Source organism: Chroicocephalus ridibundus, chromosome 6, assembly GCF_963924245.1.
Source record: "Chroicocephalus ridibundus chromosome 6, bChrRid1.1, whole genome shotgun sequence".
Classification (NCBI taxonomy): Eukaryota; Metazoa; Chordata; class Aves; order Charadriiformes; family Laridae; genus Chroicocephalus; species Chroicocephalus ridibundus.
The window spans coordinates 41,129,326-41,144,037 of NC_086289.1; the positions used below are offsets into that span (position 1 = coordinate 41,129,326).

The 14,712-nt window shown below is 45.4% G+C and overlaps 1 protein-coding gene across 5 annotated transcripts in view; it reads left to right on the plus strand.

Moving 5' to 3' along the window:
• The window catches only part of TUBGCP2 (tubulin gamma complex component 2), a 41,009-nt gene that overhangs the window by 19,260 nt on the left and 7,037 nt on the right, over nt 1-14,712 (plus strand). For all 5 annotated transcript variants that reach the window (XM_063339045.1, XM_063339043.1, XM_063339044.1 and 2 more), the window contains 7 exons: nt 638-818; nt 3,126-3,306; nt 3,989-4,161; nt 5,574-5,702; nt 7,128-7,248; nt 12,970-13,113; nt 13,690-13,818. In XM_063339045.1, coding sequence (XP_063195115.1) covers nt 638-818; nt 3,126-3,306; nt 3,989-4,161; nt 5,574-5,702; nt 7,128-7,248; nt 12,970-13,113; nt 13,690-13,818 — 1,058 coding nt within the window. The remainder of the gene's footprint in view (nt 1-637; nt 819-3,125; nt 3,307-3,988; nt 4,162-5,573; nt 5,703-7,127; nt 7,249-12,969; nt 13,114-13,689; nt 13,819-14,712) is intronic.

Consider the following 14,712-nt stretch of genomic DNA (forward strand, 5'->3'; position numbering starts at 1 on the left):
GTCTTGAGACAAGCATTACCGTTCTTTGTGTAAATGGAAAGTAAATGTCATTGTGCTTTGGCAGTTTATGGGGTTATCCAGCTGAACTTTCCAGAGGAATAGAAGAAACACATTTAAAAAAGAACTCCAAATCCTATAAATAATGTGTGTGAAGGAGTCCAGCAGCAAGGGGAGCTGCCTGCCTTACTGCTGTTTCGTGGGTACAGTTTTCTAGCAGCTAGCCAGATGGAACTAAACAGCTGAGGTCTGAACATATGCTGAGTTTTAATTTATGTGTTTAAATGAAGCTTGCAACCTGATGGCCACCGTTGTTCTCTTCCATAAGTACAAAACCCCCCAAAAGCTACTTCTGAAGCGCAGCACCAGATCTTCAAAGTTTCTGGCTATCTGCAGAGATGTTTTGTCACCAGTGGTAAAGAAAACCATTTCAAAGTCTCTCCTTAAAACGTGCTGCTAGATGCCTAATTTAAAAATCTGTATCATCTTTTGAAAGGTGTCTAAATCCTTTCCCGTTTTCAGTTGACCTTGGTACAAACATGTCACAGCATGTCTTCTGCTTGAAGGTAGTGGTCTGAAAGTTTCCCTGTTGAATGTACAATGGGTATAAATATGAGTCATTCTTTCTTTTTGTTTCTAGGGAAATATTTAAATGTTGTGCGAGAATGTGGACGGGATGTTACCTGCCCTGTGGCTAAAGAGGTCATCTATACTTTAAAAGAACGAGCATATGTGGAACAAATAGAAAAAGCATATAACTATGCTAGCAAAGTTCTTCTGGATTTCCTAATGGAGGAGAAAGAGCTGGTGGCTCACCTAAGGTTTGATTTATTTTACTAAATGCATGTTAAATAGATTGGTTCCGATAGCGAACGTAAGTTTTTTAAGTTAGCCCTCTTTTCTTGGTATATTATTAGTGTATTCTCTCTATTTCCATTAGAAAAGTTGACCTGAAAAAACAAGATTTGGTTTTTTTCCCCAAAGCGGGGGAAAAAAGAAAAAAGTGTAAAATCATAGAAATGTTGGGTGGGAAGGATGTCTGGGGGTCTCTAGTCCAACTTCCTTGAAAGGCTGTTGCCAAAACTAGATCAGGAGAGCTGTGGCTTTGTCTAGCCCAGTCCCAAAACCCACCCTCAGGTATGGACATTCCCCACCTCTCTCATGACTTGTGCCACAGCTACATGTCGCTCCCACCTGGGAAAGGAGTTTCCTAATGTCATCTGGTATGATCAAGAAGAGTTTCATGTGAATAAGAAATACTTTGATATTAAGCATCTCACCAAATATATGCTATGGTTATTTTTCATGCAAACACGGGTAGTTGGAATACAGTGTATTAGCCCCAAGTTCCACTGCAGGATTTTTCTTAACATTGTTCTTTTTTTTTTAAAGTTCATTTTAATAACCTCTGTTTTGATTCTTGTAACGCGTTCAGCTGATAGCAAATGCAAGTGCATTCTAGCATGCAAACTCCACCTTTCTTGTGTGAATCAAGCTTTTAGTTTGTTACTATCTTCTGGAAACACTAAAAGCAGGAATCTTAACTATCCAGAAGACCAAGACAGCAACAAATAGGTAGGAAACTGCAGCTGATAGCTGGTTGTAAGATAGTTTGTAATTGGTGTGAGACTTGGTACTAGAGGTTACGCTTCACACCAGTGACACAGTGTGAAAGAAAGTGATCTCAGCTTCTTGGGACAAACCTGCCAATTGACTCGCACAAGATGTCCCACTGGGAGACATAACCTGGAGCAGTAATGGCGACTGAAGTGAATACGCCTAGCAGGCCAGGGGGGATTGCTTTGGGTTGTTTTTCGCTATGTCTAAAAAAAGTTGTAGCCTCAACAAAGGTGTCTGCTCCAGACCTGGCAACACTGCAGCTCCAGCTGCGAGAGGCTGTGGGAAGAGCTGAAGATCCATGTTTCACTCCTTTGAAACTGATACATGCCTTCCTGCACTGTGAAAACTACCGGAGAATATGCCTTGTTTCATGAAAGGTTATGAGAGCTAAAACCTGCCAGTCGTTAAGGAGATTCTTCCTAGCCTTGCTGATGACTGTTATCGTTCCAAGCCGCCTTTGCTTAATAGGACCGTTCAAAAGACACTGGCTTCCAGAGTTCTTGTGGCACACCTCCTCTCTTGGGCCTGTCTGTCACCATGTAGTTTCAGATTAAGGTGTTGCTCAGTGTTGGTTGGAAGGAACCAACAACTTCGGCAGATTTCTAGTTGCACCTCCTGCTTGAAGCGGGATTGTTTGCCAGCGCTAGGTGAGGTTTTTATTTGGGTATGCGCTCTAGGGTGTGTCAGCAGTATCTCACTTCCCTGTCTGTTGTGTCCTCAGTTAACCACTGACACTGTCATGACTTCCTCGTGATGGGGGGAGTTTTCTTGGCTCAAGAGAGTAACGGCAGTCAGGGAAACGGAGGGGCTGAGCATTGTCCTAAACTGACAGTGATCAGGAGTCTGCAACCGCTTTGTGTTAAGGTTGTGCTGGTCCTGTTTTTGCTCCGAAAACTGCAGTTATCTTATGTGATCTTTGGCCAGGCATTAAGTTGATCCTCAAACTCTACTCTGAGCTATTTCTAAGCTCCTGGCTCGCTCCAGTTAACTCTGCCTGGCGCCAAGTGAAAATTAAAGTTTTATGCGTCCGACTATAGCAGAAGTCAACCTGAGTACCTGGAGCACTTAAAAGATCAGCACAGATACTTGTTTATTCAAAAGGAGTGCAAGATTCTATTCTGAGTTGGCAACTGCCTTTTAGGTGGATCTGCATGCTCTGAAGGTTGGGGTGTTGTTCAGGACAGCGGTATGAGCCTTTGCCCAGCAATGTAGTGTATATGGGTTTGGTTTTTTTTTTCTAAGGTGCATTTTTTGAGGGGAAAAAAAGAGCGGCAGCAGCCCTGATCTGACTTCATAAAAGCATGTTGACTGTGGCGGCAGGGAGGAGGGGACATGCATAAAAGACTAGTCTCCAAATGGGTTGTTTATGTCCTCTCTATGAAGAGGAACATTTTGTGATCAAACCCAGTAGGCTGTCTGAATTGATTGTGTTTGTTCCTTTAGGTTTAATATGGATTAACTTGGGCTTTAAAAAACATAATCAATTGTCCCCTCATTTTGTTGAGCAGATCTATAAAACACTATTTCCTGATGGATCAAGGAGACTTTTTTGTTCACTTCATGGATCTCACAGAAGAGGAACTTAAGAAGCCTGTGGATGACATCATAACTACGAGGCTAGAGGCTCTGCTTGAATTAGCCCTGCGCATGAGCACAGCCAACACAGATCCTTTCAAGGATGATCTTAAGGTAAGAATGTATGTAAGCAAGCAGAAGGTAACTGAATTTGAGCAGAAGGCCTGCCACGATTTGGGAAGATCTGTGTGCCTCTAAGAACCTGCTGAGCGTACAATGGAAGAAAAGAGAACTGATGGCTGTCCTTCTATAGACTTCTCCGGGTTAACTCCTCTTCCATCCAGATCAGTGACTGGAAGCCCCCACCCTGGACAAGGGGCTGCGTTTTCTTGCTGGAGTGTGAACACGGAGAAGGTGATTTTGGGTGGCCTCAGGATGAGATGGAAACAGCAGTGTGTCTCTCATGCTTATTCTCAGCTTGGGTGCTCACTTTGGAGTACAAGAAAATACCTGATTAGAAGTTCCTACCTATTAGTGATTGTGTATTTTATAGATGAGAGGCAGTGCAGAGGCTGTGCCTCAGGAGCGTGAGATCTGACTAGACCTTGCAGCCGCCGAGGGCCAGGCAGAGCAATCAGCAGAGTCGTATGTGTACGCTGGTTGTTAAACACGACAGCGACACTGCGCTGGTGTCTGCTGCTGCACTGTCCAGATCATGCCATTCACTGTTGCTTCTAGGTTGTTCTGATGACCTGAGAGCGACTTGGACGATTTGCACTCCTGCCACGTGTCTGTTGCCGTGCATTAGTTGTGAGTATCCTGTGGCTTCATTTTTTTTCCTGCTCTTCCTTTATAGATTGACTTGATGCCCCATGACCTCATTACGCAGCTCTTGAGAGTATTGGCCATAGAAACGAAACAGGAGAAGGCCATTATCAGTGCAGATCCCACAGAACTCACTCTCAGTGGTCTCGAAGCATTTTCCTTTGACTACATTGTTAAGTGGCCTCTGTCCCTTATTATAAACAGGTAAAGTATCAATCCACTGAAGTTTAAAAAGGCAGAAGCCTTTGCATGGGGTTAAATCACGTTTCCACACAGCAAAATACTGGAAAACCTGTATCTTAAAAGTGACATTATAAGTTGCTGACTAGTAGGGAATGCTTTGGAGTTGTTGAGCCCTGCTTGCTCTGCCTGTAGGCTATGGAATACAGATTGTCTCTTCAGTAGAGCCCTGCTAGGCCGTGTGTATGGCACGCTTGGGAAGTCAAACTTTCATTTTAAATGGTGGGAATGCATAGATGAAAGGGTGCTTTCTCAGCCTGGTCCTTAGTTTTACTTGTGACTGGTCACCCCGTTTTCAATTGTCCGTGGCTTGCTGAAGTATCTCCCCTGAGAAAGTGAACTCTTATTAAGAGGGTTTCCGTGCAAGATTCAAGCATTTCTTGAACAGGAAAACTGAAATTGAGAGCAGGAAAAAAAATGCACTTTCTGATATCCCTGGTTGCAAACTGTAAGGATAGAGGCTGTTACTAGAATTACTATAGCAAGCTATTTTGCATTTAATTGAGTTATGAGGGACTCAACGGTTCGTTTTTCTGCAGGGTTTTGCCCCCTGTTTCCCTGGAGAAACACTGGCAGACCTGGTGCTGTGAGCCAGGGCAAATGGGACAACAAGTGTTACATGAACAGGGTGACAGACGTGGAATTGCTAAATGCCAACAATTAGTTTTTCCCTTAACGTCCCCTTTAAAGAATCAGTTGATACAGTGGGACTTTTTTAATGATGTGATGCTTTTGAATTTTTGTGTCTTTCTTTCAAATTGAGTATATTAGCTCTGATGGTAGCTATGGAAGTGAAAATACTACTTGGTAAGGCTTCACGAACTGTATTGACTGGAGCTCTGTAGACGCCTACGCTGAAATGTCTGAATGCAGACCTGAATCCAGTCCCTGAAGCTATAAATAAGCACCCCCATCTGCTTCTGACAGTGCATTGCTGGTGGGTAATGCTCTCTGTAGCTTGGTTACAGCTCTTTCTTCATCTTTTTGGAGAATCCTGGTGCATTGTTTTGGTGACAGGAGTGGTCTTATTGCAGTGGGTACGTGACCCACAGGCTTTCAACCCGCTGTCCCAGCATCTGTGTGAGCGACCTTTCTGCAGGTGGCTTGAGGGAGCTGAAGAAGAAAGCTGGCGATGTACCCGCTGGCAGGAAATATGGAGGAGGGACTCCTTAGGGAGAAATTCTTTGGGATGGTTACAAATGTGATTTTTTTTTTTGCTTTGGTTTGAATTGTTTTGGTGCGGATCTGTGTGCGTCTGGAGGCGTAAGGAACATATTGTGTAAAGTCTCTTTGCCTTTGAGCAGCCTCAGCCTTCACGGCTTAGTCTGTCAATCAGAACAGAGCTTAATTTGGATGGGTTTCTACTTTCTTTCCAGGAAAGCACTGACAAGATACCAGATGCTTTTCAGACACATGTTCTATTGCAAACATGTGGAAAGGCAGCTGTGCAACGTTTGGATCAGCAATAAGACGGCCAAGCAATTCTCCCTGCATTCAGCTAAGTGGTATGTCCTTTTTTTTCTGCTGGATCAGATGGGAAGGTTTCATTTTCCTTCTTGGTAGTTAGGTATGTCGTGGCATGGATCAGATCATTTTGACTTGAAAAAGATCTTTACAAATTCCTTACAGGCTGAGAGGGGTCAAAATTGCAACATTGTAGGTTTCAGTAGGAAACGTCTGCTCAATAATCTTTGTATTTCTTGGCTCATTCCACTTTGTTGGCATGAAGTTTTGAAAAGGAAAAGGTGGTCTTCAGGGTTAGCTCATTCTACACTGAACGGTTACAGCAGAGGACATCTGCGCGCGTATCGTCGTGGTCGTGACTCGAGCATCAGCAAGATTAGTGAGGACCCCAGTAGTTTAAAAGCAACATCCTTCCGTTCTGGCCAGACTACTAGCAAGGGCTCATGACTCTGCACAGCTTGGCTAATGTTTGGGGTTTTGTATTCAATAGAAATTGAAATGAGGTAAAATTGGAGGTGTTTTCCCAGGAAACCATTCTGTCTTGTTCTGTCTGTGAGGGTAGAGTTTCATCTTTGGATCTGCACTACAGGTGCCTGTTTGGAGAGCGAGGCAGGCCCCAGCAATGCAAGGTGATACCTTCTGCCTTGCCAGCAGCACTGTCTTGTCATAAGGTCACCTCGGCTGCCTTGGCATTGACCTCAGCCAACATGACTGTAGCTCTGGTTCTCCTGTAACTGTAGAGGTGTTGGCAGAAGAGACCTGTGAGGATCTCTAGTCCAATCTCCAGCTCCCAGGATGACAGTGATCAGCAGGGGACAGGGCAGCTGTGGTTGAAAACCCCTAGGGTGGGTGTCCCCCACCTCTCTGGTGACCAGTCCCAGTTTGCCGAAGTCAGTTCTTAGTTTGCCATCACAGAGCCTGCATCAATTAACATTGAAAGGCCCTCTGTACAATCCCACTATTCTATTTTAAGGTGAAATTGCATTAAATACCCTAGGTAGCAGGTGATTTGATTAAGTATTTGAATCACCTGAACATATTGATGCGAGGCATAGAATATTTTTAAGTGTTCATTTAACAAGTAAGGCTGGAAAGAAACATGAACCATTTATCTTGTTAAATTTTGCCCTGCTAATGAATGCGTGTCTCACTGAATAGTAACGCTAGTAAAATTGCTTTAATATTTAATATTAAAATTTTAGTGGAGTATAATCAAATATTCAAAGTAATTGTCCAGTCCACAACAGGTTCAAAACTCTGACTCTAGTGATTGAGGGAAAGCCATTTGATTTATGTAGAAAATAATCAGAGATGATGGTTTGCATTAACTTTATAATTCCTCTCACGCTGCAGCAGTGAATTTCCTAGGACAGAAATATTTCGCTCTGCTTGACTGTGGAAGCCTGGTAATAGTTCTTCATGGCATTTGCTAGCTCTAAGTTGTGTGGGTGTGATTTCTCCCCTAGGTTTGCTGGCGCTTTCACACTGCGGCAGCGGATGCTGAATTTTGTACAGAATATCCAGTATTACATGATGTTTGAAGTGATGGAGCCAACATGGCACATTCTTGAGAAGAACCTGAAATTGGTGAGTGTGTGTGCTTGAAAGAAGTTGGAACAGCAGTCTTAAGTTAACAAATTTAATATGGAGGGGAGGGGAAATGCCTAATTTCAGTTACCGCAGGTGTCTGCTCATTTTGTTGGAGGCACTTAAGTATCTTCGAACCGTTGTTATTATCACACTGCAAAGAAGTGCTGCTGTTCTACGTTACCTTCCTGCCTTATTAGTCAGATATCCCTTTTCTCTGCTGCATCCTTCCATCTATGCCTAGCTCATGCTCTGCACTCTGTTACGTAAAGGTGGTGTTCTGATGAACATTGCTGGACGCAGAAGAAAGAAAACTATGGAAAAGGAAGAAGGATGCAGGGTCTGAGGATCATAAACTGGTCCAGACATCGTCAGCTGATTCCTCGGCTGACTTACAGTGTTCTTAAAAGCCAAGCCTGTGCTTTCTCTTCTGTGAAGCTGCCAAGGACTGGCATGTTAGGACTGTCTGTTATAAAACGGGGCTTTCCTTATTCGGGCACTATTTCACATGTGTATTCCCACTGCAGGTGGGCAAGGCTGGAGAACTTTTTCCCTCTGGTGTTATCTGGGAGAGGCTAAGCTCACTTGCCACTAGTTTTTATGCCTGACAAGGGGCTATCTGGGCAAAGGATGCCTGGCAGCATTTTAGTTCCTTTCATGGAGATGTAATGTTCTGAGCTGTGGGACTTTCCAGGTGTGCTACATAGTATTTCTGGTTCACTAATCCAAGGCAGTGACTTCTCCGGAAGTTCTTCACCCTAGCAAAAACAGCAAGAATCGTGTTTTATCTGCTGACGGGCATGTGAGATGTCTTCATGATCTCAGAGAGGAGCATCTGCCCGTTTTGAACCAAGAATGAGAAGCCATTGGCAGTTTGCCTTTCAGAACAGGCTGGTCAAGGAGTCCATAAAGGCCTTCTCGTATCTGGTTTCATTCACATAGATTTGTTGGTTCCATCCTCAACAACAGAGGAAAAAAATCTGTCGCCAACAGATCCAGGGCTATTCTCAGTTTGTCTAGAGCAAGCCCTTCTCTCCCTTCCTTTTTTACCTGTCTGTGGTAAAGATCTAGTCTTCCAGGGCATACAGTTACTGTGGTAGTTCATTAGACAAGTGAAGGATGATACTTGAGCACTGGTGGAGCTTGTGAAAGCCACAGCAATGCTGCAAATCCATGTTATCTTCCTTGCCATCAGCCTGGTGCAGCCCATAGCTTCTTTGTTCTCCAGGAATGCGTGCTGGAGCCGGGGCACTGGTTCCCTCACCCTCAGCACTGGTGGAGCTGCCTGGCTTCTGCTGGTTTCTGGCATACAAATAAGTCTTTGTGGGAGGAAAAAGCAAAGATGGCATCTTAGGTTACTTCTGTATTTGCTGCCTAGAACAAGAGCAGAGACATAGGCTGTCTGCTCCATGTTACATAGCAAGTGTCTTCACTGAGTCCTGTGTGGTCCTATCATACCATCATTTTGTGTTCTTCCAGTTTCACGTTTTTGCAGCAGTCTGGGGAGGGCTGGGTTGTAGTTGTTTTCGCAGCATGAACCTGCAGGGGTGCATTGTGTGGGCTGGGGTATGTCGTGAAGGCCTGTGAAAGTGCTTGAAGGTACATATCTTGGTGGAGTGGCATTGGAGGGCTTTGCCGAGGGAAAATCTGACCTGCTGCTACCTCCTCCGTGCCAGGAGGCAAGTGGAGAAGGCCCTTAGGAAGTGCTGTCCCTCAGCTTTGTATGACGGTTGTCTTGGTATATGGCGCTCATCACAGGTAAGGGCTGTGCCAGGCAGTGGACTTGGCATTTAATTAGAGCAGATGATCAGTGATCCCTTCCTCAAAGTTGCTTATTTTGCCGCGTAACCTTTGTGATGGCTGTAGTCATGTTTCCTTATCTCAAGGGACACTGTGTTCTTTGTGGTCCTTCTCAGCTTCCTTACCCACTGCAGTGCTGCTGTGTTGGGGCCAATGTTACGGTGCCCTAGCTACTGCAAGGGAACAGGAGGCAGATGTACATCACCTTATTATTCTTCCCTCTGGTAGTCATCCTGTGATCAGACGCTTTTGGGTTGCATATCTTTTTCCTCTTACACCGCGAAAGACATTTCTCTGAGCCCGATGCTCTTCCTGCAATCTGCATCACCACAGCAGCTCTCTTGGCAGCTCTCTGACGAGCCTTGTGAATCTTCAGCATCAGCTGACCCTGTCTTAATTTCTGCTGTGTACTGGGGAGTTGTTCTGGGGTCAGCTAACCAACATTTTTGATGCCTTGTCATCCTTTGTCCTGGAGAATTCACAGGAGGTATCATGTTTAGGACTGTGAGTGTCATCGTGTGTTCTTGATGAGGACTTCAATCAAGAAGAGGTTTATACGTCGAGCTCCTGGATGATCTGAGAGAAATGTACTTTCTTCTTAATTTTATTGTAAGTTTAGGTTTGCAAAATGTAATACTTAGCTTACTTTACTTAAATTGAGGCACTTGAACAAGTTTTACGGTCCTGGGTTCTTCCATACTGCTTTCAGGTAGCGCTTCCTTTCAGTCTCTGCTGATTCCAGATGTCCTAGAAGGGACGGTTAAACGCAGAAGGCACGTGGTCTGTATTCATGGCATCCCCTGCTCAGAAGAGACAATCTCCTAACTCTGGAGTTTTTGCAAAGACTTCCTGTCTGAAGATCCCTTTGCTTTGGCTCTCAGCCTTTGAGTTTCTCTGCTCCTTCAGAGATATTGTGGTGTTGAAGCATTTTTATTTCAGATCCAAAAAAGAATTTGTCGGTTTATACTGTTTCTTGGAGGAGCCCATTCCCAAGAAATATCTATAGACCAAACCTTTTTTGATAGCCCACATGGGCAGAATTTTCCCCTTGCTATAGGATATCTGCGAGCCTCTTTTGCCTGACAGAGATGTTGAGATAGCAGCTATAAAGTGACTTTGCTGGCACTGGGGAAAGGTGTTTTGCATGGCTGTATGGCAAGAAGGAGATCAGTCCGTGCCTTCACCATATGTTTCTTCATCTCTGAAACCTTGAGGGCTGCTGCAGCGTTCTGTAGAGCATTTCTACCATTGCTCTGTACATGAAGGGCTTCTTCAAGTAATAATGCAGTAAGAATGACTTAAAGATGCCTGTGATGTGAATATGTACACAAGTCATCACTTGAAACTGAGAAAGATTTTTGGCAAGCTAGCAAAGTCTTTGAGGCGTAATCCAAATGTGTGTTTGCCTCCCATCCTCATCAGTGTCCTTCAGTGCTTTTTTTATCTCTGGGAGATGGAGCATGCCCTCTACCAGTTCTGGGGTGGGAAAAGTCTGGCTCTCAGCAGTGTTGTGATTTGAGCACCTGTGAGTCAAACGTCTCAACACTGCCAGCTAAAGAAGCTGTTTCAGCAACCACTTTGTTATGCAGTCTTTAAAAGAGCTGCTCACCAGGGATGACATATCCCCAGCTACTGAGTAAAATTTTCCTTAGTTTAAATAAAAGCATCATTTATTGCCAAACAGAGGATGCGGAACTGGCTCCTTAACCTCCGTAGCCTACAGACTGGGGTAGTTTTTTTCCTTTCATTTGCGTTTTAGGAGGGAAAAGGATGATCCTCACTGGTCTCATGTAGTGCTTTATGCAGGTTTTTTATTTGTCAGACTTCTCTCTTGTGCATTTCCGCTTGAAGTCAAAGTGCTTTCTTCCTAAAAATATAGCTCGTATCTTCATCTCCACAACATCATTGTCTTTATCAACACAACTAGCAACTTCATGGCATTATAGAGCAGCATTTATCCCCCCTTCTGAACTGGTTGTTTAAAAGGTTATGGGGGGTTTTCTTTGGCATTGATCCTGTCTGACTAATCTGATAGCCTTCTACGATGGCATGACTGGATGGATAGATGAGGGGAGAGCAGTGGATGTTGTCCACCTTGACTTCAGCAAGGCTCTTAACACGGTCTCCCACAGCATCCTCATAGGGAAGCTTAGGAAGAGTGGGTTAGATGAAGGGACAGCGGGGTGGACTGAAAACTGGTTGAAAGACAGAGCTCAGAGGGTGGTGATTAGGGGCACAGTCTAATTGGAGGTCAGTGACGAGTGGTGTTCCCCAGAGGTCAGTACTGGGTCCAGTCCTCTTTAATATATTCATCAATGACCTGGATGAGGGGATAAAGTGCACCCTCAGCAAATTTGCCGATGACACAAAGGTTCGGGGGGTGGCTGACACACCGGAAGGCTGTGCCACCATACAGAGAGGCCTGGACAGGCTGGAGATTGGGCAGAGAGGAACCTTATGAAATTCAACAAGGACAAGTGTAGGGTGCTGCACCTGGAGAAGAATAACCCCATGCACCAGGACAGGTTGGGGGTGACCTGCTGGAGAGCAGCTCTGTGGAAAGAGACCTGGGAGTCCTGATGGACAACAGGATGACCATGAGCCAGCAATGTGCCCTTGTGGCCAAGAAGGCCAATGGCATCCTGTGGTGCATCAAGAAGAGTGTGGCCAGCAGGTCGAGGGAGGTCATCCTCCCTCTCTGCTCTGCCCTGGTGAGGCTGCACCTGGAGTACTGCGTCCAGTCCTGGGCTCCCTGGTTCAAGAAGGACAGGGAACTGCTGGAGAGAGTCCAGTGGAGGACTACAAGATGATGAGAGGACTGGAACGTGTCTCTTATGAAGAAAGGCTGAGGGATTTGGGTCTCTTCAGTCTGGAAAAAAAACGGCTGAGGGGGGGACCTTATCAACGCTTATAAATACTGAAAGGGTGGGTGTCAGGAGGATGGGGACAGGACAAGGGGTAGTGGGCACAAACTTGAGCACAGGAAGTTCCACATAAACATGAGGAGGAGCTTCTTTCCTGTGAGGGTGGCAGAGCCCTGGCACAGGCTGCCCAGAGAGGTGGTGGAGTCTCTGTCTCTGGAAACAATCCAAACCCGCCTGGACACATTCCTGTGCCACCTGCTCTAAGATGACCCTGCTCTGGCAGGGGGTTGGACTAGATAATCTCCAGAGGTCCCTTCTGGCCCCTGTCATTCTGTGATTCTGTTAGACCAGTGTGGATACTTGGGCAATTTTAGTCCAATGGCTCTTTCCTAAGCTTGACTTGCGTTCTCAGCTTCAGCGTATCCCGTAATTGTACAGAGTGTGTGTGGGAGGTTGATCTATCATTTAAAACTCGATATTGAAACAGACATTGAAGTAGCAGAAGTGGACAAAAATCTTACAGAATCCTTGCAACACTGCGTGTCCTGGTTCCTTATTGTGTTCCTAAAACAAGTTGCTGAATAACCTGTATGTTTTCAGCTTCGTAAACTTACTGGCATTTAAGGTTCTTTGAAAAGAGAAAAATAATTTCTCTTTTCCACTTACTGTAGCTGGCTTTACCGAGATTGTGGGAGTAGGCATGACAAGCAGATCTAAAAGCAAAGGAGGTGCATGTTCATAAAGCAGGTAACTCCATCTTGAGCCTCCTCTCCAGTGGGGGGTCTGGATGATTAAAGAAAGCATAATTTGATTGAGAAGGCGATATGACAAATCAGAGGTAAAAAGCCTGTGAAGGGCTGTTGAATGCAGTAATGCAAATATGGTCTCCATCTCAGGATGTTATTCAAAGCTGGAAGGTACATGAGAAGTATCTCAACATACCCTAGATCATGTCTGAGAGGTCACTGTCAGAGGTGGGATGGTGGGTTAGAGCTTTGGTCCAGTGCAGCACAGCAGTCCTGGTTTGGTTTTTCATTCTTGTACTATCCTGTCACAGGCATCTAATATTGATGATGTCCTGACCCACCACACAAGCTTCCTGGACAACTGCTTAAAGGACTGCATGCTAACCAACCCAGAACTGCTGAAGATCTTCTCCAAGCTGATGTCTGTCTGTGTCATGTTCACAAACTGCATGCAGGTATGTACAGTCTCCCCGTATTGACCGTGGCACTGCCAGCTGCTTTGGGTGCCAGCAGCTGAGACAGTCCCTATTTTCAACTCGATCCTTCCTGATGTGCCTGGAAGAGCCTCTGTTTCTCCTGCCAGCAGGCTCTACAGCTTGGCTACTCATCCTTTCTCCCAAATGGTTTCTGTGGCTTCTCCCTCCACAAAATGCTCTTCTTTTTCAGTGCTGGGATCCAGTTACCTCTCTTCAGCTAGTCCTGCAGCAGAATTTGAGGTGTAAGTTGTAGGGCTCTGTAGTCTTTAGCATGCTCTTTTGAGGGTCAGGCAAGGACCGGTGATTGGACCCACAGAGACTGATCTCCATGGGCACACTCTAGTCAGCATCTCAGGGAACCCATAGCTTTCAAAAAACCCACACCTTTCTGTGGTTTTAGGGACCTTGTGTATTAACGTCATAAATTGAGTCTCAGAGTTAGTTTTCATGGGAGTTAGCTAGCTGCAGGGATAGCAGAACTGAGTCAGCCTCATGTGTTGCCGTAGTTGAAAAAAATGGGAGCTAACCATTTACCCAACACTATGCCCTTCCAAGAGGTTCACCCAGAGCATGAAGCTGGATAATGAGATGGACCGCCTCACCTTAGAGCACGGCACCATGCTGGGCCCGCCAACAGAGGAGGAGCGCGCTGAAGAGACTGCGAAGAAGAAGCTAACTAACAAGGTAGGACACGGGATGGACAGCTAGCCGGGCCCTTTCCTCTCTGAATGCTGCCTGGATTCTAATGTGATCAGGGTGGCTGTACTGCCCCTTGCAGACAGACCTTCCAAGTTTCTAGAGCACCTCTGGCCCCAAAAGCAGAATCTTGCAGAATTGTGGGCATTTTTGAGGACGGTGTGGAGTGCAGGTAGTGTTCTCAAAGACTGCTTTGAAGACCCTGTCTCTCATAGCAGTCCCTCCACTTGTTTTGAAGTTCTTAGTTGTGTTTTCAGCTGTGCAGTGGGTACCCACATACAGGCTTTCTGCAACTCAAGACCTGTCTTATTTCCACAACTAGTATTTTGTGATGGAGCCATCCATGGCTCCACCTGATGGAGCCAAAGGAACCATCAGGTGCAACTTTGCAGTCCATCCCTTTCATATCTGGGGTATTTGTCTTGTCTGTATTTCTCTATCTGAATTCATATGTACCAAGTGATTTGTTTGGCGTGCTCTGTGGTTAGCAGGCTCTCTCCCATCCCACCGAAAGCCCCGCTCTGGCACACAGACGGTAGGGTCCACCACACTGCAGCAATCAGCGTGCTGCAGAAGTTACAACCTGTCTTAGGCAGCACTCACTTTCTCCTTACTGGCTTTTCCTCCTGCTCGAAAATAAATAACAACAGCGTATATTTGAGGGTAACTCTATTGGGATCTGCTCTGGGGTGCTCCCAGATAGGCATGGCAAAGGTTTTTAATCACCAAGGGCCTCGCAGCTGTTTTGAAGGATTTATTTTAGTAGCTGAGCAGCTGTTAAGTTCTATGGCAGTATTTTTGAGCAGGTTAGGAAATAGGGAAGGAATAATTGCATCACTTTGGCACGTGTCAGTCAGCGAACACACGGGGCCACTATGCCTT